The sequence below is a fragment of the Pongo abelii genome, chromosome 3 (assembly GCF_028885655.2).
Source record: "Pongo abelii isolate AG06213 chromosome 3, NHGRI_mPonAbe1-v2.0_pri, whole genome shotgun sequence".
NCBI lineage: Eukaryota > Metazoa > Chordata > Mammalia > Primates > Hominidae > Pongo > Pongo abelii.
The window spans coordinates 103963609-103989000 of record NC_071988.2 but is presented as its reverse complement, the minus strand read 5'-3'; the positions used below and the strand labels follow the sequence as shown (position 1 = coordinate 103989000).

The 25392-nt window shown below is 43.3% G+C and overlaps 1 protein-coding gene across 2 annotated transcripts in view; it reads left to right on the top strand.

Moving 5' to 3' along the window:
* The window catches only part of SCD5 (stearoyl-CoA desaturase 5), a 169624-nt gene that overhangs the window by 86471 nt on the left and 57761 nt on the right, over positions 1–25392 (top strand). For both annotated transcript variants that reach the window (XM_024246259.3, XM_024246260.3), the window contains exon 2: positions 7073–7203. In XM_024246259.3, coding sequence (XP_024102027.2) covers positions 7073–7203 — 131 coding nt within the window. The remainder of the gene's footprint in view (positions 1–7072; positions 7204–25392) is intronic.

Here is a 25392-nt window from a genome sequence, read left to right as displayed (position 1 = left end):
GCCATTGCACTCCAGCCTGGGCGGAGCCTGGGCGACAGAGCGAGACTTCGTCTCAAAAAAAAAAATATATATATATATATTTATATATATATAAATATAAATATAAATATATATATATGTTAGTTGGTCCCTCCCCAGACCTATTGAATCAGAATCTCTTGGGCTGGGGTCCTGCATCTGAATCTGCACTTTACTAAGATCCCCTGCCTTAGATTGTATCCTGGCTCTATCACTGTCAAGTTTTCTTCATCTATAAGATGGAGATCATAATGGCACCTACTCCCTACACTTGTGGTGAGTATTAAATGAGTTACTGTGTATAACGTGCTTAAAGAGAGCCTGGCACATAGAAAGCTCTCAGTCAATGGTAGCTCTTGTTATTATAGGGCACATGAAAATGTGAGAATCAGTGATGCTATTAATCTCACACCATAGTCCTTTGTTTCCAGCTTGTTTATGAAATAATATCAGAAATAAATTACTCCTGCTCCTACAGCTCCCCATGAAACTAGAGAGGCATGAAGAAGCAAGGACAGGTGCAGTCAAACCCAGAGAATGAACAAGGCTTGGTTTCAAGAAGAGCTTTCCTAAGAATTTAGAGATTCTCTACCTTGTCACTATTGACATGTTTGACATTTAGGGCTGGATTTTTTTTTTTTTTTTTAAGACAAGGTCTTACTTTATCACCCAGGCTGGAGAACAGTGGTGAGATCCTGGCTCACTGCAGCCTCCACCTCCTGGGCTCAAGTGATCTTCCTACCTAAGCCACACAAGTAGCTGGAACTACAGGCGCGTGCTACCACGCCTGGCTAATTTTTTGTAGATACAGTGTTTTGCCTTGTCATCCAGGCTGGTCTCAAATTCCTGAGCTCAGGTAATCCACCCGCCTTGGCCTTCCAAAGTGCTGGGATTACAGGCATAAGCCACCGCGCCATCCTGGATATTCTGTACAGAGGCAGCTTCCGTGCATTGTGGGATGCTAAGCAGCATACCTGGCTTCCACCCACTAGATGCCAGTAACACCCTTCAAGTTTTGGGTTGCAACACCCAATAATGTCTCAAAACATTGCCAAATGTAGGGGGTCAGAGTGGGGAGGGGAGGCAAAATCTCTGCCTCCTCATCAGAACCACAAGTTTATAGTGATGAAAAGTGTGGGTGTCTTCAGAGGGGGTTATCAGGGAGGGGATCTTTTCAGAAACAGAGCATGGCATTCATGCATGGGGCAATAATATGTGCCAGTGGTTACTGCTTGCCAGGCACGGTTCCAATTTTGCATGCAGTACCTCTTTTAATCTTTACAACAAACCCAGGAGGCAGGTACTATTTTCCCTACTTTACACATGAAGAAACCAAGCTTTAGAGAAATTGTCACAGTGATAAGTGATTTAACAGGGATTCAGTCCCAGGGCCATTTTAGCCATGATGCTGTATTGCTGAGCACTACATATATGTGCTTCTCTCTCTCTCTCTCATGCTGTTTTGCTGAGCACTACATATATGTGCTTCTCTCTCTCTCTCTCATGCTGTATTGCTGAGCACTACATATATGCGCTTCTCTCTCTCTCTGCCTCATTTTCTCTCTTTGTCTCGTTTTCTCTCTCTCATTTTCCTTTCCTTCTCCCTCTCTCCTTCTCTCTCTCTCTCTCCCTCCCTCCCTCCCTCTCCCTCTCCATCAATGGGGCTGTAGGCCTTTCCCTATCTATCTTCAGAACCTGGGAAGGACTAGAGAGGAGAAACAGTCACTAATTGGCCAGAGCCCAGAACTGACTTTCGAAACACTGGAGCTGACTGGAAAAGCAGACATCAAAGTACAGTGCCTTCTTCCATGTTCCCCCTCCTCACTCCAGGAGTCACCCTCTCCCAAGAAGGCTTTACCCTCTGTTGGCTTCCCCCTCCTCTCCTCAGTTCTCTGGGGAAAAACAGCTCCCCATTGCACACCCTGAGCCACAGCCCAGCACCCAGATATCAAAGACTCTGCAGCTGAGAGCCTAGGGGGCAGCTCCCACCATCAAAGGGAGCTGGTGGGGAGGTGGGGCAGGTGGAGTGTGAACAGGCCGCTGAGTTCACATGAAAGGATGACATTGTCTCCTGATCTGAGGGTCACTTTGCATTTACTGAGGCCCCATGGAGAGTCAGCATCTGGTGGTGGGTTCCAGAGAGCAGTGCTCTCTGGATCTCATCTCTCTGTTTGTAAATCGAGAGGGTGGGGCCACATGGTGTCTAAGAGAGGGTGTGCCTTATGAGGCAGGAGTTTCTCAGCCCTGGTTTTGCATCAGAATCATCTGCCGAGAGAGAGATGCCTGCTGTCTGGCCCCCATTTCTGATGCAGTCAGATGTTTAAGATCTCAGGTGACTGTAATGCACAGCCAGGGTGGAGAACCACTGCACTTGCCTGAAAGGGCTTGGGGTTGGACTGATCTGGTGTTGGAGTTCTGGCTTTATCACTTGGAGGTCCCAAGGCATTTATTTAATGTCTCTGGGTCTCAGTTTTGCAAATCTGTAAAATGGAAATTATGATATCTACCTCATAGGAGTAAAACAGGAAAATTAGGTACATTGGTAAAGTGACAGCCCAGGGCAGGCCGTCAGTGAGTCTCCACTCCCTTCTCGCTTTCTGTTAGGCAGGGATGTTCCTCACCTGTTGATGGACACTTGGATTATTTCTGCCTTCTTGCTATTGTGAATAATACTGCTATGAACATGGATATATAAGTATCTGTATCTGTTTGAGTCCTATCACTGCTCTCAATTCTTTTGGGTAAACATCTAGAAGTGGAATTGCTGGAACAAATGATAAGTTTGTGTTTGATGTTTCCTTCCATCCGTGGATCCTCTTTTCCAACCTCAGGGCTTTGCATCTGTGAGTCCCTCTGCCTGATCTTGCCTCCTCTGAACCTTGCTCAGTTGACTTCCTATCTTTTAAGTGTTAGCCTAAATTCTTGCTTCTTCTGCAAAGTCTTCTTTGGTCCCCCAAACTAAATTATCCACTTTTTGATCTCTCTTATATTATTCTGTTCATTTGCTCTGTAGCACTTTCCATACTTTGTCATTATATAGCAAGTAACTTACTTTTCAAACTCCTGTTAAACTCCCAGTTCTGAGCTCAGTGGCTGGTACAAAATAGCAGCTTAATAAAACTGTCTCATAAAGTCTCGGCTCTCCTGGCACTCATGTTTATGACAAGCCAAGGCTGAATGGGATGCAGAATGATGGTGTAGGTATTACAGGCAAGGGAGTAACTTGGAAGGGCAGAAAGGAAAACCAGAGTTTTGGCTTTCAGCTTTTGTTTTGAGCTGGCTAAAAGGATGTGATTCATTCAAGTTCCTCTTGCTAGGATGAACTCTGCTTCCAGGGCACAGGCAATCAGCAGAGGCATTTAGATGTGGGCTCTTCCTGCCTTAGATTGTATCCTGGCTCTATCACTGTCAAGTTTTCTTCATCTATAAGATGGAGATCATAATGGTACCTACCCCTTTGTGGTGAGTATTAAATGAGTTACTATGTATAAAGTACTTAAAGAGGGCCTGGCACATAGAAAGCTCTCAGTCAATGGTAGCTATTATTATTATTATTTATTAATGTTCACTCTGATGCTATAGAGATACAGATTATAAGCGAGGGTTAGAGAGCTCTGCCAAGTGCTTGCTTCTGTCGAGCACTCAGGGATGGCTCTTGAAGGGGGCTGTCCATCTCTTTCTCTGATCAGGTCCAGGATTAAGGGAGTTTTACTTTTTGCTTTTTAGCATCCCTCTAGGACTGTTCTCTGTCATAGTCAGGAGGGGGTCACTACAATCATTATCAAAACAGTGTACCAAATAGGGACATCAGGACAGATAGGAGGTTGTGCCTTCCACACAGAAGCCAAAGGAGCTCTGGACTTTGCTTCTTCCCATCCCTGGCTGCTAGAGCTTGGGCTTGTGGTCCAAGCATGGGCAACAAGGTACCTCTGCCTTGGAATCCTGGGTGGTCTTGATAGCTTCAGGCATAGGTGTAGGGTCAAGCAGAGGCTCTTCTTGGCCTCTGTAGAAGATTCAAGGGTCCAAGTTATGACACATGTCTGGTGGTGGCAAGTATCCAGGGGTGGTGATGCCCATGGGAGCATCGTAGGCCAATGGTTGGTTTTTGATTGCTTTCTTCTGTTTTGGGACGGGTCTATTTTATTTTACAGTAAGAAAATATATATAATAACAAAATCCAATGGGAATTTAGTAATTGTTTCTTTAAATAATGGATTTTTGAGCTATAACTCATACTGTATAACTCACCTATTTAATGTATACAAGTCATTTGTTTTTAGTATATTTGCAGAATTGTGCAACTGTCCCTAAAATAAATTTTAAAACATTTTTATTTATAGAACCCATTAGCAGTCACTCCCTTCTTCCCCTTGCCTCCACCCCCTACCCCATGCAACACCAGCCTGTTTACTTTCCCTATAGATTATAAACTATTCTGCAATCAGGATTTAAGATATGCCTTTCTTCCATGAATGAAAGGTTCCTGCTTATGTTTTGTATTCAAGTTATCTATTGTTGCATAACAAATTACCCCCAAATTTAGCAGTGTAAAACAAAACATATTTATTTTCTTACAGTTTTTGTGGGACAGGAGTCCAGGTGCAGCTTAGCTGGATCCTCTGCCCCAAGATCTCCCAAGAGGCTGCAGTGTGTTGGTCAGGGCTACAATCTTGCCTGAAGGCTTGACTGAGGAAGGATCTGCTTCCAAGCTCACTCATGTAGTTGTTGGTAGGATTTGGTTCCTTGAGGGCTGTTGGACTGGGGGCCTCATTTCCTTACTGGCTGTTGGCTGGAAGAATCCTCAATTCTTTGCCACATGGGCCTCTCCAACATGGCAGCTTGCTTTATCAAAGCCAGCTCAAGAGAGAATCTGCTAGCAAAACAGAAGTCACAATCTTTTGTAAACTAATCATGGAACTGATATTCCCTCAATATTGCTATATTCTCTTGGTTAGAAGCAAGTTACTAATAGGGAAGAGACTACACAAGGCCTTGCATGCCAGAAGGTGGGGAGCACATGGACCATCTTGGAGGTGGCATAGTAACCTGTCCTGCAGGACCGTCCGTGAGTTCTCTAGGCTGCTCCGTATATTTTTTAATTCCTGCTTTTGGTTTTGTTTTTGGCTTGAGCTAACCAGAATCAGTGACTCTTGTTTGCATCCAGACTGCCATACTTGTTTGTTGCTTACAATTCTGTCATCTTGTGATTCTGGTTTCTATTGATTTAGTACCTTTCTCTGTGAGGTATGAGCTACTTGGTAAAGTATTTGGCATTACCCATTACTCCTTTTATCTCCTCAAAGTCACCAGTTCTGTGTCTGAATATTTCATTACCTCAGAGGCAGCTACTAAGCATCCATCTGAACACTTGTTTGAATATGAGTCTCCACAAAGATCATAGAAGAGAAATTAAGAACAGAGAATTAGCACTGTCAAAATAGGAAAACTGAATCCTGTTAATGGGATAGCCCATGAATCGTCACATTCAGCCCAGGGTTTTTGTGGTTTTTCCTCATTTGGGTCATGACCAGAGGGTTGGTTTCCTCCCAAGAGCTTCAGCAGAATTTAAGTGTCAGAAATCCAGTGCAAGCTAGATTAAGCAAGGAAGTGAAGTCTGTTGGCTCTGGTAACTAGGGCATACTGTGGAGGCTCCCAGGATCAAAAGAAGAATGACAGACCTCCTAGGTCAGCAACCAGTGGCTCAAGGCAGGTTTAGCTCTTGTGGGCATCTTCATTGTCTTCATGTCTCACTTTCTTGGCCTCAAGATTTGCTATTGTAATCAGGTTTTCTCAGCTTGGTAATATGTAATCTTTGGTAAACCCCAGCTTAGGCTTTGAGCCAGAAGAGGGAAAAGGATTGGCTCAGGTGTTTATTCTCATGTCCAGGAAGACAGGGCACTATACTAGGTCAGGGCCAGGTCACATGGCCAAATCCAGTTGTTAGAAGGATGATGGGAAACCGACAGCCACTACTGCACAGTACAGGCGCTGCTGTGAACCATTGTCGGTGCCATAGGGATAGACAGACAACCGTGCAAGTGATCCCTAAATTATCGGAGATTCCCAAAAGGACAAGACAATGTCTGTGGTAAAGGCCTGACTGGGAAATGTGGATTAGAGTGATCCTTTTTTAGCCAATGTTTTTCGTGGAGTCTTGGAATTAATTTTATTGCACCCAAGGTCCAGCCTACTGGCAAAATAGAATCACATTGAATTTTTCCATTCTAGATTTTACTTGTTCCCTGACTACTTGATAGTTGAAAAAAAAAATGTTAATAGGGATAAGAAGGCCAGGGATGACAAGGAAAATGACTGTCCGTTTCATGGACTCATGACCAAGGTTAAATTACAATAACAAAGGAGGCCAGAGCTTTTTATTTACTGCTGCTTTCTGTGATTTGTGGGCAGATTGTTGTTTGTTTTTTGCTTTTAACCTTTCAAGTAAGGAATGATTTGTCATGTTCATGAAAACCGCTTGTATTCAGGGACCGCTTATTCTTAGAGTTAAGGGTAAATCTTGTTTTTAGAACCAAATAAATATAGATTGAGATCAAGATCAGTCAAACACTTCTGGAAGATGTAATATTGTGCTCTCTTTAAATATGTTTATTGACACCAATAATGGGCACTGCCACTTAGAAATATGCTCTTCACATAACACTCACCCTGTCATGGGTGCCAATTAAGAGGTGATGTAGAGCTCAATCTCTGCCTTGCCGAGTGTGTACGTGTGAAATTGAATTGTGAATGTACATTGACGTGGTTGTGACTTTGCATCAAGACTGGCAAGAAACACTAGCAAATAAAAGATTTGCTGTAGGGAAAGATATTCAAAGGTCAAGGTTTGCTGAAGAAAGTTCTCTGCTGATGCATGGTACTGGGATGCTACAAATCAATAAAAAGGCTGCCTCCTCTCAAGTTATTGATTCTTCATGTTGCAGATTTCTCCCCTGACACCGTTTCACGTGTGTCCCTGTTCAGGAGAGAAAAAGCATGGGGGATGTTTGAAAGCTCAGGGACCATTGTTGACGTTGTCCCTGCTTGTGTCTTGCAGCCTACTTCTGCTTCCTCCTGGCTGCTCTGGGTGTGACAGCTGGTGCCCATCGCTTGTGGAGCCACAGGTCCTACAGGGCCAAGCTGCCTCTGAGGATATTTCTGGCTGTCGCCAACTCCATGGCTTTCCAGGTGAGGATGGAGGGTCCTCTCTGTGTTGGGAGACCCAGTGCAGATGGCAGTATGGGAGGAGGGGAAAGATGGGCTGACACCCCTCCACCCCCGTCCTAGACTCAGTGTTCAGGCCCCAAGCACGCCCAGTCTGTCCCAAGTTTTTATCTCTTTGTAGCTTTTAGATACAGTAAAATGTCCCCTGGGGGGTTTTGTGCCCTAAGGCATGCTGAACTACTGAGGGGATAGGAGACTCCTCTATCCAGAGCCCATGCTGTGAACATACCCTGAAAGCCTCAACATTTGTCCAGCCCTAACCAGGGGCCAAGTTCTGTGATAAGCACACTGGTATGCATGTAGTATTTGATCCGCACAGTAGCCCTGTGAGTTAGATGTTACATGTGTCTCCATTTCACAGATGAGGAGAATGAGGTTCAGTGAGGTTAAAGAACCTGCCCAAATCATATGCCTAAAAAACAGTACATTCAGGGCTAGGCGAATGCAGGCCAGCCTGACTCCAAGTCATTGCTCTTACAAAACCTAGTCCCGAGGTTGCCCTGCGAGGTCGTGGTGGAAAGACTATTCCATCTGAAGTTTGAAGACGCAGGGATTTTACTCTGATGGGTGCTAGCTGTGAATCACTTCCTCAACTTCAGTTTCTTTATCTGTAAAAATAAGAACAAACCTTCATTCTCAGGGTTGTTATAAAATCAGTGAAAACTGCAAGGAGCTATAAAAATGTAAGAGATGGTCATCACTGCGCTAGGATTGGGCCATATTCTTTAAGACTATTCCAGTCCTAGACCATTCCCCACCTCCTTGGGTACTTTCCTTAGGTACTTTTGGTTTGGTCATGGATCTCTGTTTTCCCAATTCCTAATCTGAGTGAGAACAACTTGTTTTCAGAATTTCTGCCCACATATGAGTGTAGATGATTCCGGACACTGTGCATTTTCACTCATTGGGAAGGAATGGTGATTGCGAAAAGTGCTCTAGAGTCCAGGGAAACGAGTGACCCAGGAGCTTCCCTGTGGCCCTCAGACACACAGCTCATGTGGCCACCTCTGCCATGGGCCTTCCACTCCTACGAGACAACCTGATGTGGAATATTTCTCCAAGTGCTCTTGTAGCTCAGAATTCATTTCCTTATTTTAGGCATCTCTCATACAGTTTGACTTTTCATAAGGTAAATAGGATATAACACAATAGGTCAATTAGGAAACACAATTGGTGGTGTGTATATATACTGCTTGTAATTCAAGCACAGTCAGGTGTTAGTACTGAGGTCCTAGGAAATAAGCTATTAAGCATAAGGGAGCAGTTGGCAGCTTCCTGGTTCCATGTTCATTTGTTCACCACTGGCAGTGTGAACTATGCTGCACTTTATTTTGACTTCAACCATCTTATTTCAGTGTTGTGCTTTCAAAACAATAATTGACTTAGGTCTTAGATGACATTGAGGACCTAATTTGATAATTTTCATTTCTTGTGTTCAAGCAGTCCTTTCTTTATAGCCTCCAATGACACACTCATGTAGTTATAAAACATTTCTATTATTGGACTCTTTTTCGAAGATAAATAACTTGTAGCTGAAACCTAAAACTCTGATTTTTTTTTTCTCATGAAACTATTTGTTTATAACTCAAAATTTGAAAACCTATGTTTTCTTAACAAAACACCACATAACAGAATATTAGACTGTGATTTTAAATTTATTTTAGGGAGAAAGTACACTGTAGATGGAAGTACCCAGGTCCTAGAATAAATTCTTGGCTCTGCCATTTGCTAGATGTGAGCCTTTCTGCAAGTATCAGTTCCTTTATCTGCAAGGGGAGGATAATAATATTTGCCTTACAGAGTTGCTGGGAAGATAAAATAATGAATAAAAAGTACCAAGCTTATAGTAGCACTTGGTGAATATTGTTCTCCCCTTCTCTTTTATGAGAATTGATATATTGTTTAATTGGTTTCTGTATGTTAATGTCTGTCATATAGAAAACAATTAATGATTGTTAGGTAAATAAAAAAATAAATGAACAGCTTTAAAATGTAGTTTTAGAAACCATCAAATTTGAACTATGCATACTTTTTCAAGGCCCACATTTGTAGTGGATTTTTTAAATTCATTCAACAAATACTTATTGAGCACCTACTATGTGGCAGGCACTGAGAAGGCACAGTGAGAATAACAATGAGCAAAGAGTCACAAGCCTCGCCTTCATGGAGTTTTTCTGTCTAGTAGGATATTAGAATCCCCAAAGTTTCCCAGTGGAAATTTCAGTGTTTCATGGACCTGGGGTTTTATAACAATGTCACTTAGACCTAGGTGGAAGGTACCTCTGTAAGATCAGATTAGGGCCAGTTTCCATAACATGCAGAACTGTGTCAGTGGGAGAGAACTAGAACAGAACTAGAACCTAGTCAGTGTCTAGAACAGTTTATTTAAACCACTTAACCCTATGAGGAGAACAACCTGGGGAAGTGAAAAAATGCTATGATCTGCCAGTGTAGGATGGTGACTTACAACCCTGACTTAGTGCAGTCATTGATATAGTTTCCCTTTGATAATCCATGGGTTTTTAAAGATAGTTTCAAAGATTCTCTCTCTTCTCTCCTTCACCAGAATGGTCATGCCGTTGGCCAAAATGCACAAGTCATGCCATAGCTGTCTCTGTTTGGGATCAGCAGGGCTTTTGCTAGATGCTACAAACAAGACCTTGAGCATTAAGAACAGTGTTCTTCAAGTTGAGACTTAAACATTTTAAACTCCTTTTTCTTCTATAGAAGATGTATGTATGGGGCTGAGGGGCAATAGTAGGAAAGGTGGAGATACTTTTAGTCTAAAAAGATGATGATGGGCTGGGCATGGTGGCTCATGCCTGTAATCCCAGCACTTTGGGAGACCGAGGCGAGTGGGTCACCTGAGATCAGGAGTTCGAGAGCAGCCTGGCCAACATGGCAAAACCCCGTCTCTACTAAAAATACAAAAATTAGCCGGGCATGGTGGTGCATGCCTGTAGTCCCAGCTACTTGGGAGGCTGAGACAGGAGAGTCACTTGAATTCGGGAGGCAGAGGTTGCAGTGAGATGAGATCACACCACTGCACTCCAGCCTGGGTGACAGAGTGAGACTCCATCTCACCAAAAAAAAAAAAAAAAAAAAAAAAAAAAGATGATGATGGGGGCAGGAATGCCTGATAAGGAGCTATAAAATCCTCTGTCCCCTCTGAACCTGAACCCTTGTATTCAGCAAAGATCCCCTGAGTTCCTCTCTGGTCTATCCTCCTACCTTGCCAGTAGGATGAAGTCAACCTAAAGACTGCTTGCAACTTCCTTATAATTTGCTCCAAGTCAAAGATGGACCCAGGTGAGAGATTCCTGTTCTCCAAGAGTTAAGTTTGCACAAGCAAGAGCCAGGATTCGGATTTGTGCTGTCACGCTCATGCATCTGCTCCTGCTGGCTACATCTGGGTCTCTCACAGACCCAGTCCAACCAAAAGCACCTGCTCCCTCATGGCTCATATTTCCTCATCAAGTCATGGTAATGAGGCATTGGGTTGAGAGCTGGAAGAGAACTAAAGGGATTTAGCTTAAATTCTCCTATTTTACAGAGGAGTAAACAGAATACCAGTGACTTCTCGAAGTTCACACAGCTAATTAGTGGATAGACAGACTGAAACCCCACTCTCCCGATTCAGGCCACCCATTGGATATTCTTATGTGCTGTCGTACAGCATGATTTCTAAACAACATAGAGTTGAGTCTTGTTTTTTTTTTTTTTAATCCTCTCTGACAGTCTCTTTTAATTGGTATATTTAGACCATTCACACTTAAAGTAATTATTGATATAGTTGGACTAATATCTACCAAGTTATCAATTATTGATATAGTTGGATCAATATCTACCAAGTTTCTGTTTTCCATTTGCTGCTCTTTTTCTTACTTTTTATTTGTGTATCCTACTCTTTTTCTATTTTTATGTGGTTTTAATGGACCATTTTGTATAAGTCTATTTTTTCTCTCCTCTCTTAACGTAACAATTATACTTCTTTTTAAAAAATTTTTATGGATTGCCCTAGAATTTGCAATATACATTTACAACTAATTTAAACTCACTTTCAAATAACACTATACCACTTCATAATAGTTCCTGCAGTAGCGCAAGGACCTTCTAACAGTGTATTCCCAATTTCTTCCTCCTGTGTTTTATGACACTGTTGTCATTCATTTTACATATCCATAAGCTATAATCACTAAACAAATTGTTACTATTCTTATTTTGAACAAATTGTTATGTGTTAGATTAAGAATAAGAATAATAAAAGTTTCTATTTTACCTTCACTTATGTAGATCCGGGTTTCTGATATAATTTTTCTTCTCTCTGAAGAACTCCTTTTACCATTTTTTGCAAGGCAAGTATACTGGTGACAAACTCCCTCAATTTTGGTTTGTCTGAGAATGTCTTTTTTTTTTTTTTTAGAGACAGGGTCTCACTCTGTCACCCAGGCTGGAGTGCAGTGGAGCAATCATGGCTCACTGCAGCCTTGAACTCCTGGGCTTAAGTGCGCCTCCCACCTCAGCCTCCCTAGTAACTAGGACTACAGGCACATAGCACCACACCCAGCTTGAGAAAGTCTTTATTTCTACTTCATTTTCGAAGAGTAATTTTGCTGAGTACAGAATTCTAGGTGGGTGGATTTTTCTCTTTCAACACTTAAATATTTTATTTCACTCTCTTCTTGCTTGCATGGTTTCTGAAGAGAAACCTGGTATAATTCTTCTCCTCACTCCTTTATAGGTAAGGAGGGAATTTTTCCACTCTGGCTTCTTTCAAGATTTTCTCTTTGTCTTTGATTTTCTGCAGTTTGAATATGATAATACCTAAGTATTAGCCAGGCATGGTGTAAACCCTAAGTGTAGGGTTTTTTGGTATGTATCCTGCTTGGAGTTTTCTGAGTTTCCTGGATTTATGGTTTGGTGCTTGTCATTAATTCGGAAAATTCTCAGCCATTATTACTTAAATATTTTCTTTTTCTTTTTTATCTTTTTTGAGATGGAGTCCCACTCTGTTGCACATGCTGGAGTGCAGTGGTATGATCTCGACTCACTGCAACCTCTGCCTCCCAGGTTCAAGAGATTCTCATGCCTGAGCCACCCAAGTAGCTGGGATTACAGGTGCACACCACCACACCCAGCTTATTTTTGCATTTTTAGTAAAGATAAGGTTTCACCATGTTGGCCAGGCTGGTCTCAAACTCCTGGCCTCAAGTGATCCACCTGCCTTGGCCTTCCAAAGTGCTGGGATTGGGCCAGGCGCGGTGGCTCACACCTATAATCCCAGCACTTTGGGAGGCCGAGGCGGGCAGATTATGGGGTCAAGGGATTGAGACCATCCTGGCCAACATGGTGAAACCCCATGTCTACTAAAAATAGAAAAATTAGCCAGGCGTGGTGGCGCACACCTGTAGTCCCAGCTACTTGGGAGGCTGAGGCAGGAGAATCGCTTGAACCTGGGAGATGGAGGTTGCAGTAAGCTGAGATAGTGCCACTGCACTTTAGCCTGGTGACAGAGCGAGACTCCATCTCAAAAAAATAAAATAAAATAACAAAGTGCTGGGATTACAGGCATGAGCCATTGCACCATTGCACTCCAGCCTGGGGAACAAGACTGAAACTGTCTCAAAAAAAAAACCAAAAAACAAAAAACAAAATTAGCCAGGCATGCTGGCGGGTGCCTGTAGTCCCAGCTGCTTGGGAGGCTGAGACATGAGAATAGCTTGAACCTGGGAGGCAGAGGTTGCAGTGAGTTGAGATTGTGCCACTGCACTCCAGCCTGGGCGACAGAGCAAGACTCCGTCTCAAAAAAAAAAAAACAACATTGATAATGCCCCTACAAAGTAGGTACTATTATTTTCCTCATTTGATAGGTGAGAAAACAGAAAAGTGGTTATGTAACCTATCCAAGGACATTTGGATTTATGTGACAGTTTTATGTGACAGAAGAAGGGTTTAAATGTAAGCATCTGGACTCCAGAAGTCACCCTCTTACTGCTGTGCTGTAATGCAGTAGTCCTCAGCCTTTATGGCACTAGGGACCAGTTTCATGGAAGGCAATTTTTCCATAGATGGCAGGGTGGTGGGATGGTTTTAAGATGATTCAAATACATAACATTCATCGTTAGATTCTCATACCAGTCCGTGGCCCGGGGGTTGCAGACCCCTGCTCTAATGCCTCTCCCAGTGTCCAAATGCACATTTATCCTTTCATTCAGCAAACACATGTGTTAAGCATTGTTCCAGGCACAGGAGAACAAGACAGACAAGGTCCCTGTCCTCATAACGTGTATATTACAGTAGGAGAGACAGCAAATGAACATGTGAGCAAATGAACAAACAAATGTATTCAGAGAGAGAAGGATATAAAGAATTAAACAGAGTAACATCACGTAGAGGCCCAAGGTGGGGCATCTTTACAAAGTGTGGTCAGAGAAGACCTTGCTGAGGAGGTGGCATTAGTGCTGAGACCTGAAGGAGAGGAGGGTAGAGGAAGAGCATCCAGAGGGAGGAGTCAAAGCAAAAGCGGGAACAAGGATGCTGTGTTCAAGGAGCAGAAAGATGGCCAGCGTGGCTGGTCCATGTGAGTGCAAGGCCATAGTGGGGGATGGGGGCCACATCAGTGCAGGGTTCTGTCAGGCAGAGTTCAGATATTGTTCTACATATCACGGGAAGGCACTGCCAGGTCTTAGGCAGGGAGTGACATGGCATCATGCATTTCCATGGCTTGAGTAAGCCTCAGACCACGGTCAGGAGACCCCAAAGAGTTTGTGCCTGGTTCAGGGTAATAGACCATCCCCCAAGGCTAGGTCTCTGTGGGGTGTGCATGTCAAGGAGGGAGACTTGTATGTGAGGCAGCACCCTCAAGTACAGCTCATGCTGTTAGCAGCAGCATGCAGTGGCGGTTGTGTAGAAGAGAACAAAACACCAGAACTGTAGTGCAGCTCAGGAATCCTTAACCTTATGTGGCTCTCTGTGGGTTCTAAGTCTCCCTTCAGAAATCCTGTTTCAGTGTTGCCACCTTTCCTAGCCATGAGCCTAAGCTTCAGATGCACAACTTTTCTTCTGCACATCAGAAACAGGTTTGCCTTCTTCCTTTCAAGATGGGTGGGTGTGGTTGGTTTTCTCCTCCATGTAAACAGGCAGCAGCAGAAGTGGTCCTGACCCAGATGCCCTGACAGGTTTTCCTGGTGTGATTTTGGAAGGTGATTTGCACATCATGCCTCACATTGTCTCCTTCCACAGCATTTCACCATCCAGGGCACATTTGGAACATTTGGAAGTCATGTGAAAAGAGCAAATAGCTTGGTCGTCTCTAAGCAATGATGATGGTGATTTATCAATTCATTAAAGCATTGTCATTCCATGCATGCTGCATTGTAACCCCTTCCGTCACGCGGAATACTCCGACAAAGTGGTGCAGGTGGAAGGTGGCCTAGCAAGTGAGCGAGAGAGCAAGAAAGAGAGAGAGAAAGGAAACCAGGAAACTCTCCAGAGGCTGCTGCGTGGGGTACGGGCATTTTCTTTCTGCACTTACCTGGCAGGATTAGTTATACTTTCTACCAACAAAAATGAACCTATTAAGGTAGAAAATAAAATTTCCCCACCCCTAAGATGCCTTACTTGCTTATTTGTTGGGGATCTAGGTCAGTGAAAGTAGATGAGATGAGAGAAATCATCTAAGAAAATGAACCTCAAGGGGATAAAAATGTGACAGTCTGAGCAAGAGGGTAATTAGACAGATGAACAGACCAACCAACAGGGCTAGTCTGTTTCTCACAGCACCATCTCCAGATACGGTGGGAACTCTTTAATGCAGATCTTACCTGCTTTGTACAGTGGATATATTTCTAACCACTTTAAGGCGATTAAATTTTTGTAAACCAAAAAAACCACAATACTTTAAAGAGTTTTTATTCAAAGAAATAGTTGGTAGAGATAATTTTTGTAAACAAATAGCTATCAGATTTTATGTTAATTTAGCCCGGCATCTGTATTGGAAGAAAGATACTGTTGTTGAAGGTGAATTCCGCATGCAGTCCTGTCAATTGGGAATCTATTTGGAAACATATTTTCAAGCTTTGTGTTTCATCCTGTCTTCTTTTCCTAAAGATCTTTAGAAGTGCTGCACACAGTGAACCTCCTTAATCATGTATTTTCTCGCAACCTTTCTTTGTCTTAGAACCACAGAAGGTTAGAGCTGGGATCACAGGAGGTTAGAACTGGGGAACCTTAGAAGCCACGAGTCTAATTCTTTTCTAACAGCTGAATAAACTAAGGCCCAGATGTCTGAGCTTATTTTGTTTATTTTCCCAAACCGTCTCCAAAAATGTTTATGGACATTGAAGAAGATTGTATTGCAATGCAATTCCTTGACAAGTCATTTCTCCCTGTACCTGTCACCAGCCATGTGGGATGAGACAGCACATCGTCATTGAGTATTCTTTATTCCATTGCTAGCCTGCCAGACACTCTTATGCTGCTGCTTTCTAGGTTTCCCAACCCACTGATTATTTTGCATTTTGGATGATTTCTCCCCCAGCTGCCTTCATTTGCATTTTTCCGAAATCAAATCTCATTGTGATAATTTCTATTCATATTTCTAACCTCTTTAGATCCATCTGTGTTATTCCTCTTTCCTCAATGATGTCTGCAGCACCTCCTAATTTAGTACAAATCAGAAATGTTATTTACAAAATGTGTAAGCCTTGTTCCCAGACATTAATGAAGATATGAAATGAAACAGATCTAACAGACACAGTGAGGCCTTCTGTTAGTGGCCTCTTCCCCACCCCCTTATTAGATATTGAATTGTTTTTCATCATTGGTCCTTGTTTATCAAAGTTCAGGCTTTTCAATCATCCTGTTCCAATTCCCATTAATGCCAGCCAGCGCTCTCGTCACGGGATTATCTCAGGAATGCTGCCTCAATGCTTTATCAAGCTCCAAAAATACAATGTCTACAGGAGTCATTGAATAAGCAATTTTAATTAATGATAATATTTATTGAGTTTCAGATGCCAAATGGAGATTTCTAGCTTTGCTTTTAAAAACTCTTTCAGAAGGCAGAAGCATTTGATTATTTTTACCTTATTCCATTTGAATCTTTCATTGCTTTTCATGTAAATCTGCTGTTTAATTACCATTACGTTTAAAAGTGCATAAGCCACTGTGTGCTTGTGAGGAACATAAGTAAAATCTAAGAAGTGGCCCTTGGATGAGGAGCTTACAATCTGATAGAGCTGGCTAGACTTGTGTGCAATAAGGACTCTTATAAAAAGACAACGTGGAGTTAAATTGCTCAAAAGTGTCACACTGACTCTTAGGGCTGCAGAAATTTGAATATGGGCTAGGATCATTGGACAAAGCCTACTGCAGAAGGGGAGATTTGAGCTTCACATGAAAAGGATTTGTCTAGGCAAAGAAGAGGAGGAGGGTAGGGAAAACATCTGAGCAAAGATAGGGAGAGAGGAATGATTAGAACATACTGTATAAGGTCGCAGCATAATTAGAAAATCACCCAGATTGAAGAAGTAAGCTGACAGGGTATAGTGTGTTACAAATCTGGCTACCTGTGTGACATCTCTTATTGGATGTCTTAACTTAGGCTTCTCAAACTCAGCATGCCCCAAATCAAAGTTGTGACTCTTCCTTCTCCCTGAAACTGTTCTTCTGTTCTTCTAGCTTTCCCACCGGAAGTCTGGGTATCATCCATGATTTCTCCATTTCCCTAATTATCCCTCACCAATTTTTAAGCCAATCCCTTCAGTTCTATCACAAAATTACATCTTGAATCTGCACACTTCTCATTTTTACCACCTTTTAGTTCAAGATCAACTTTTTTCCTAGGCTACTGCAAAAGCCTCCTGAACTGGTCTTCTAATTCAATGCTTGCCCCTCTCTATATTGTACCCAGAGAGAGCTTATTGGAAATTAAACGACTCTCCAGTTAAATAAATAAATAAATAAATAAATAAATATTTCAGTGGCTTAGCGTTGTATTTGGAATGAAATCCAACCTCATTATTATGTTCTATGGGGCCCTGTGTGATCAGGGCCTTGCACATCAGTTCTCTGTGTCCACCCCAAGTTGGTGTACTTCAGTGTAATTCTGACATTAACCACCCAGGGTTAACATCAGATCCCACAAGTTAAAGGCTGAGTGCTCCACATGGCTGTCCCCACTTCAGACGTCTGCTGCAAGGGCTGCAGAACAGTAGTGGGGTCCCCAGGCTACCTGTACTTCTGAATGACCAGTGCTAAGTTTGGGGGTTTCCACAGTCTCCTTAGGTTTGATAATTCACTAGAACAACACGCAGAACTCAGGCAAGTCCTATACTTACGATTACAGTTAGCCCTCGAACAGAATGGGTTTGAACTGCGCAGCTTCACTTAAATGCATGGATTTTCTTCTGCCTCCGCCACCTCTGAGTCAGCAAGATCAGCCCCTCCTCCTCTCAGCCTACTCAATGCGAAGAGGACAAGGATGAAGACCTTTATGATGATCCACTTCCACTTAATGAATAGTAAATATGTTTTCTCTTCATATGATTTTCTTTTTTTTTTTCTGGATCTGCAAAGAGTTATTGATTCAAAGTTGCCACATGGTGGGGGTACAAACATTCGTCAGTCACTGTGCATGCAATTGGTGACATTTTAATTTGGAGGCAATTACCACCACAGATATCTTCTTTCATTAAAAAATAAAATAAAATTTTCAAAGCCTCTTACAGGCCAAAGGTCTAAGAACAAGATCCTCACTCAAATACTCAAGAGTTTTCCTGAGGAAAACTCCGGAGGTGGAAACAGCTTTGAACATTTTCCCACTGGCCACAGCAAATAATGCTAAAGTCATAGAGCTTTGGCACTGACAGCGTCAACATCTGCACAGGAAGTGGCCCTTCCGCCCAGCAGAAGGGAATATGATGCCCGTTGGGGCCGCGGGCAAGCATCTGAGAACTCCAGGGCCTGGAGTCAGCACAGCGCTGCTAAGCACGGTGTGGGCTTGTGTTAAACTGAAAAGGTGGGGAGTGGGGATTTGGAGTGACTAGTGGTTCCCACCACAGTCAGAGGCAGCAGACTCAGAACTGTGGGACCCAACATGCCTGGGTGGACAGTGTACAGAGGACAGTGGCAGAGGCGCCTGCAGCTAGGCTGCTGCCCATGCTCTGGAGGTTGCCTCGGACCCAAGAGCCCAGGACAGCAGTAGCAGAGTGTGAGATGGGCCATCCCAGCAGCCAGATCCTGCATAGGGTGCCATGCACCCTGCCCTCCACATTCCCTCTTGTGGCTGGAGGCTGCCTCTGTGTCCTGGACGATGGGCATCAAAGCTGTGTCCGGCTGGTGTGTGCAATATCCAGAGTAAAAGGACTCTTCCCAAATGGAGTCCTCTTCAGGGAGGTGGCAGGGCTGTGTCTATACAGCCTCTGCCCTCAGCCCCCTTGGCTTTCCCATGCACCCAGGAGGACCTCTGTGTCTGTCTGGGGGACCCCAGAGAACCAGAGGCTCTGGCTGGAACACCCCTGAGCTTGCTCTGGACAATGCCCAGCCAGGCTCGGACATGGGCTTGCCTCTCACCCCAGGGGTGTTCCAACACAGAGCCCCTTAGAACATAATAATGAGGTTGCATTTCATTCCAAATATAATGCTAAGCCACTGATTTATTTATTTATTTATTTATTTTGCTGGAGAGTAATTTCCAATAAGCTCTCTCTGGCTACAATATAGAGAGGGGCAAGCATTGAATCAGGAAGACCAGTTCAGGATGCTTTTGCAGTAGCCTAGAAAAAAGTTGATCTTGAACTAGAAAAGGTGGTAAAAATGAGAAGTGTGCAGATTCAAGATATAATTTAGTGGTAGAACTGAAGGGATTGGCTTAAAGATTGGTGAGGGATAATTAGGGAAATAGGGACACGCAACGAGAGATGTCACACCAGCATCTCCCAGGAAGAGGCCAGCCTAGAAGCTAGGCATCCAGACCCCACTACTGGGCAAGGTCAAAGGCACCGGAGCCGAGTATCAGGAGGCACTCATTCTGCAGACCCTTGAGATGCCAACTCTGGCCAGAAAACCCAGAGCACAGGTGCCACTGCATCCCTACAATCGGGAGCAGAGCAAACCCAGCCCTGCCCTCTGTACCCACCCCGCTGGTTAGAAGAGGCCACCCCCATCCAACCAGCGTGTCTGATCAGGGTCACACTGAGTCCAAAGTCTCTGCTCCCAGGACTTGCAGGGTCTCCTGATACCCGGTCTCCTCCTCGCTTCCCCAGCCCCAGCCTCAAGTCTTGCCTGGATCCCCCTGGCACGTGGATCCTACTTATCCCCAGCTTCAGCCTCTCTCCCAGGGAAGCCAGCTTGTGGACCAAGGCAGACCTGAGAGGGTGGGGCCAGGACTTGAATAAGATTGGAGAAGGTTCCTGAGGGCCGCTGTTCCTCAGTGGACTGGAGTTTGCCTTCTGGTGTGTTTATGAACACATCTCAGGTTCAGGCTGGGTGGTTTTTGAGAGGAAGTGGGAAAAGACATTTGCCTTTTCCATCACCTTAAAACCACTGGAGACCCAGCCCTTGAGTGTGAAATGCACTGTGGCCCCCCCCTCCCAGCAGTGGTGAGCCAAGTGTCGGCCTGGCTGCCCTGAGAGCCCCACGCAGCCGCTGATGGAGAACCCGACACGGGACACCGCCTCTCCACTCGGGCTGCGATGCCTGCTCCCCACGTAGGGAGAACAGGCACCAGCTGGCAGTCGCACATCTTTTTCCTCCCTGGCCAGCTCAGAAGTGCTTTGGCCATGGTGGGGTGTGTTGTGTGGGGCGCTGGCTTCTCAGGGTGGTGGGTGAAGGGCACCCCCGCCCCAGGATGGCCAGGTCCACCAGCACCTGCAGCAGGCGCAGACTAAGAACTGCATGGGCAGCTCTCAGCAGGAAGTAGGTGGTCCTGAGGGCACTGCCTTTGTCCTCATGAGTGCTCTGGATGCTCATGTCCTCAGGACCCATGGCTGTGGTTGCAGTAGAGCTGGGGCAGGTCCATCATGGCCTCGGTCAGCATGGCCAGGAAGCCCAGAGTCTCCACAAACAGGCCCCAATCGATGGACGGGTACTGATCTAACCTACCATGCCGGCAAAGGCCAAGACACACTCCACATAGCCCAGGAAACTGCTCCAGTGCCAGGAGTGGTGAAGATCCAAGAATTTTATGCTCAGCTCCTTTGCCATGTAGATCTCAGGGCAGAGTTTCACCATCAGCAACATGGACAACATGATTATGCTCTGCTACAAGACAGGTGACTCAAAATGCCTTCCAAGCCAGAAGAATGTCTATAAAATATCAGCCACCAGTAGCACCAGACACACCTAGATAGAGAAGCCATCGGCATTCTGAGTCCTCTGGATGTGACTGCACTGCAGGATCTACAGGACCACCCCTCCAAAGACCATGGCCCCAGCTTCCCTTTAGGAAACCGGCTGGTGCAAGGGCATCAGAAGCCAATCTAGGTCTCCGCTTCTATCTGGAACATTTGTGTTGCCCTGTTGGCCAGCCGACGCCTACCTCTCTAATCACATGGCTGGCCTTTCTGGTGATCTGCTCCCATCCTGAGGCTATCTAGGGGCCCATGAAAGTCACCTCTAGGATAAGAGTTGTGGAATTTCCTATCAGGAAATTCCAAGGGTTTTTAAACCTCTGTGCCAAGAACCAGGCACAAAGACCGGATATATTCTTTATTATAGCATAATGTGTCTTAGACCTCATCTCATACCAGGCTTGTCCTAGCACCATGCTACCTACACAGTGGCCTTTTCTTAGTTCCTCGATTGTTCCAAGTCCTTCCCTCTACCTGAGACAATTCCCCTCTCCCTCCCGCACTTCCACCTCCAACTCCTCTCAATCTGAAGATGACCCAGTTAAGAATGGCCTTGCTGGCCAGGCGCAGTGGCTCACAGCTGGAATCCCAGCACTTGGGGAGGCCGAGGCAGATGGATCACCTGAGGTCAGGAGTTGGAGACCAGCCTGGCCAACATGATGAAACCCCGTCTCTACTAAAAATACAAAAATTAGCTGGGTGTGGTGGTGAGTGCCTGTAATCCCAGCTACTCAGGAGGCTGAGGCAGGAAAATCACTTGAACCTGGGAGGCGGAGGTTGCAGTGAGCCAAGATCGCACCACTGCACTCCAGCCTGGATGACAAGAGTGAGACTCCATCTCAAAAACAAAACAAACAAACAACAAAAAAACAAATGGCCTTGCCTATATTAAGGTCCTCCTTTGTTCAGCTCCTTTATTGGCTTCACAGCTCTAATCCCAGTCTAAAATTATTTCGCTTATGTTGACTTCATTTACTTTATGTTTAGTATTTGTCTCCTCCATAAACTATAAACTCTTTGAGGACACAGCCTCAATTGTCCTGTTTGTTCTTTATCTTCTAATGTGTACCAGTCAGTAAATATCAGTCAAATTAAAGGATAAAATATGGGAAAGATAAGAATGAGTCCAGCCAAAGAAACCTGTCTGATTTTCAAGAAGAAGAAAAGTTTAGATTTTATAAGAAAAGTAATACACAGAGATTGTCAAATAATAAGCAAAAGAATGATAGATTTTGGGGAGTATGAATGGAAAGAGGATGTTAACAGTGTGCCGAATGTATTGTGGAGAGGAAAATTACTATATGTGGGAGGCAGTTAGAAGGTTATTACAGCATCCAAGTAAATTGATAAAAGCCTGAACAAGGGTGGTAGAGTAGAAATGGAGTGGAAGGGGAAAAGCTGAGATTATAAAGAAGAGTGCCCATGAAATTTTCGTTTTTAGCTTTCACTTTTATTTTGAAATAATTTTTTCAGATCTTTTGAAACTTAGAGAAAAGTTGTAAAAAATCACGAGCTTGTGTATAGCCTTCACCTAGATTCACCAACTCTTAGAGTACTGCTCATTTGCCCATGAAATTTTTGTTTTTTGCTTTCACTTTTATTTTGAAATAATTTTTTCAGATCTTTTATTTTGAAACTTAGAGAAAAGTTGCAGAAAATCATGAGCTTGGGTATAGCCTTCACCTAGATTCACCAACTCTTAGAGTACTGCTCATTTGCTTTATTCCCTTGCTCTTTCCTCTGTACGTGCATGTGCATTCTTACTGTTCTTTTTTTATGAATCATTTGGGAGTAAGTTGTAGACATCATGCCCCTTTATTCCCAAATACCTCAGTGTGTATTTCCTAATAACAAAAGACACTTTCACATAGACAGAATACACTTAGCAAAGTCAGGGATTTAATGTTGATACAATGCTGTATCCAGGATTCTATAATAGTTCAGGGTCCAGTTGAGGATTATGCATTACAATGAGTTATAATGTCTCTTTAGATTCCATTCATCTGGAATAGTTCCTTGTTTTTTTAATTTTATGCCATCAATATTTTTGAAATGTACTGGCCAATTAAGTTGTAGAATGTTCCTCCATTTGGGTTTGCTCATGTTACTTCATAATTAGGCTCAAACTCTGCATTTTTGGTGGGAGTACTACATTAGCATTCTTATGTCCTCCTCAGCATCGAAAAAGAGGCACATGACATCACTTTGTCACATTATTGGAGGTATGAACTTTGATCATTTGGTTAAGGTGGCATCTGCTAAGTTTCTCCACTGTAAGATTGCTATTTTTATTTTGTAATTATTGAATTAATTTATGCAAAGATTATGAGCCTATATGAATATTTTATCTTCATCAAACTTTTACCCAACAGTTTTAGCAAACATTGGGGATTCTTGCCTGAATCAGTTATTGCCATGACAGCTGCAAAATGGTGATTTTGTAACTCTATTATTTCTTCTACATTTGTCAATTGGTATTTTACTGTAAAGAAAAGTGTTTGCTTTTTCCAACGTATTTATAGCCCATGGACTCTTTTTTGATTACATGGATTATAATCCATTACTGTCATTATTCATTTTAATGACCAAATTACCCCAGTTTGTTCAGTGGGAGGCACTACAAATGCCTCTTTCTTTTAGTATTTAGAAAAAACTCTTTCTTTTTAGTATGGTGTCTTGCTGTGTTGCCCAGGCTGGTCTTGAACTCCTCAGCCTCCTGAGTAGCTGGGATCACAGATGCACACCACCACATGTGGCTCCTCTGTCATTTCAACATGTCCCATCATTTTTTAAGCACTTCCTTTCCAGCACAACAAAATATACTGAGCTCCCCGTGTACTTTTCCTACCCCAGTCCTGGCACCAGCCATTTCTCCACAGTCCTGATTCCTTTTAGTGGAGAATGGTATTTTAAAAACAAGTTGTGGGAACTAAATATGTTCATTGCTATTGGGTTGTCATTGTTTTCTAGGCCCTTTCTTCCCCTTCAATTTTTAACTCATGGAGTAAAAGAGATCTAGTTCAGGAGACTAGAATAATGGTCACATCACTGACCAAAAACCCTCCAAAGCCCAAATTGAAAAGATTTCCAGAAGACCAACTTATTTGCCAAGATGACTGTCTATGCCATTTTAAAAGTGTATGTTAAATATGTGGTTTTTTAAAAGTGAAAAGTCTTATTTGAATACATTCTCATTAAGAGATTTAAACAAAAGAGTAATAGAAGAAAATATGAAACATTTCTTTCCTTTTTTTCAAACTTTTAGTTTTATTGGCACTTTTTATACTAAGGTTGACTTTTCAACACTTACCCAGCTTCTAAGACCTATGTAGACCGAGTGCCACATGAAGGCAAGGCAGCAGGTGGCAACTTGTCCTCTCAAAGCCACAATTTGCCAGGTGGTGTGGACTGCTGCCAGGCCACTCTTGGGGACTTTCTGGGATATTCTTACAGATTAGCCTATTATCTGGAGCGAAATAAGTACTGACCCAGTATCAACAATGGGGAAAGCACCCAACATTATTTTTCACTGTTTGAATTGGCGTCTGAACTGGAGGACATTAAGTTTAGACCCCAGAGACAGAGATAAAGTCTATTTCTAGTGAGCCTTACGGTTTCTAAGGAGTGGAGCCACCAGTATCTTTTTCTATTTGACCCTCTTGATACAACAGCTCCTTTCCCAGAAAGGATGCCATTCAGACACACACACACCACATGCACGCACACGCACATGCACATGTACATGCACACATGCACACACATATTTTCTACTTTAAAACCTGCCTGTTCAAGCTGACATGTTGACATGTTGGTCCTGGTTTCTTTTTCACTACTGACTGGAAACAAAGATGTGTTATGAATACAAGCGGAATTCCCTTTGGCTATGTTTTGAGACTGCTTGGGAAGTTTTTTGTTCTGGAACTTTAAACAGCCACAAAATTGAATTAACGGACAGAAAAACCATCTTGGTGTCTGGTTGGGAGCAAGCGTCTTTTTCCAGCTAGGCTAGGGGAAAACCAATCAATGATTCTGGTTTCAGATCTGCTGAATGGGACAAGCTAAATGCTGTTTACATTTAGCCTTCATCTTGCTAACCAGTGGGAATTATGTGGGCCTTAAAAGACAGTGTCCTCTGTTGCCATTTAGATGACTAGATTGAAGAATTTATTTTGAACATAAAAGGAAGCTGGGGAGTAGTTCTGAAGGAGCAGGTTGCTTCATACCTCTTTTCGGCGGACTCTTGAGATTGATGACCTTTGCTCAAGTCCCAGATAACACTCAAGGGCGGTGCATGGGAGAAAAATCACCTCGTGATCAATTTCAGTTTCTACAGTTTCAGTGGAGACCCCACTTAGGGGCGTTATCAATGATGGATAGTGAAGTAATGGAGGCACAAAATACAGAATGGGTTCAAGTGAGGGCACTGCCACACGACTTGAAGTGTGATTGGTTGATTAGTTGCTAACGAGAATAAAGATAGAAGAAAGGGTGACATAAAGTGTATTAACAGACTGGATTGCCAGATGAATCTTACTGCTTCATTGAGCAGAAGCTGGGTTGTTTTCATTCAGGAATATAGAAATGTTTTCAAAAATAACTTGTTTCTCCTGTATTACAAACGAATAATCTGTTTATTATAAAAATTTACAAAACACAGACAAAATAAAAAAGAGTCACCCACAGTCCCAATTCCTAGAGAGAACCACTGCAGTTTGGCTAAGATACTTCTTTTGTTTTTCCCATGCTTAAACTTATATTTTTTATTAAAAATGGATTCATAGTGTTTTGAGAAGTACTTTTC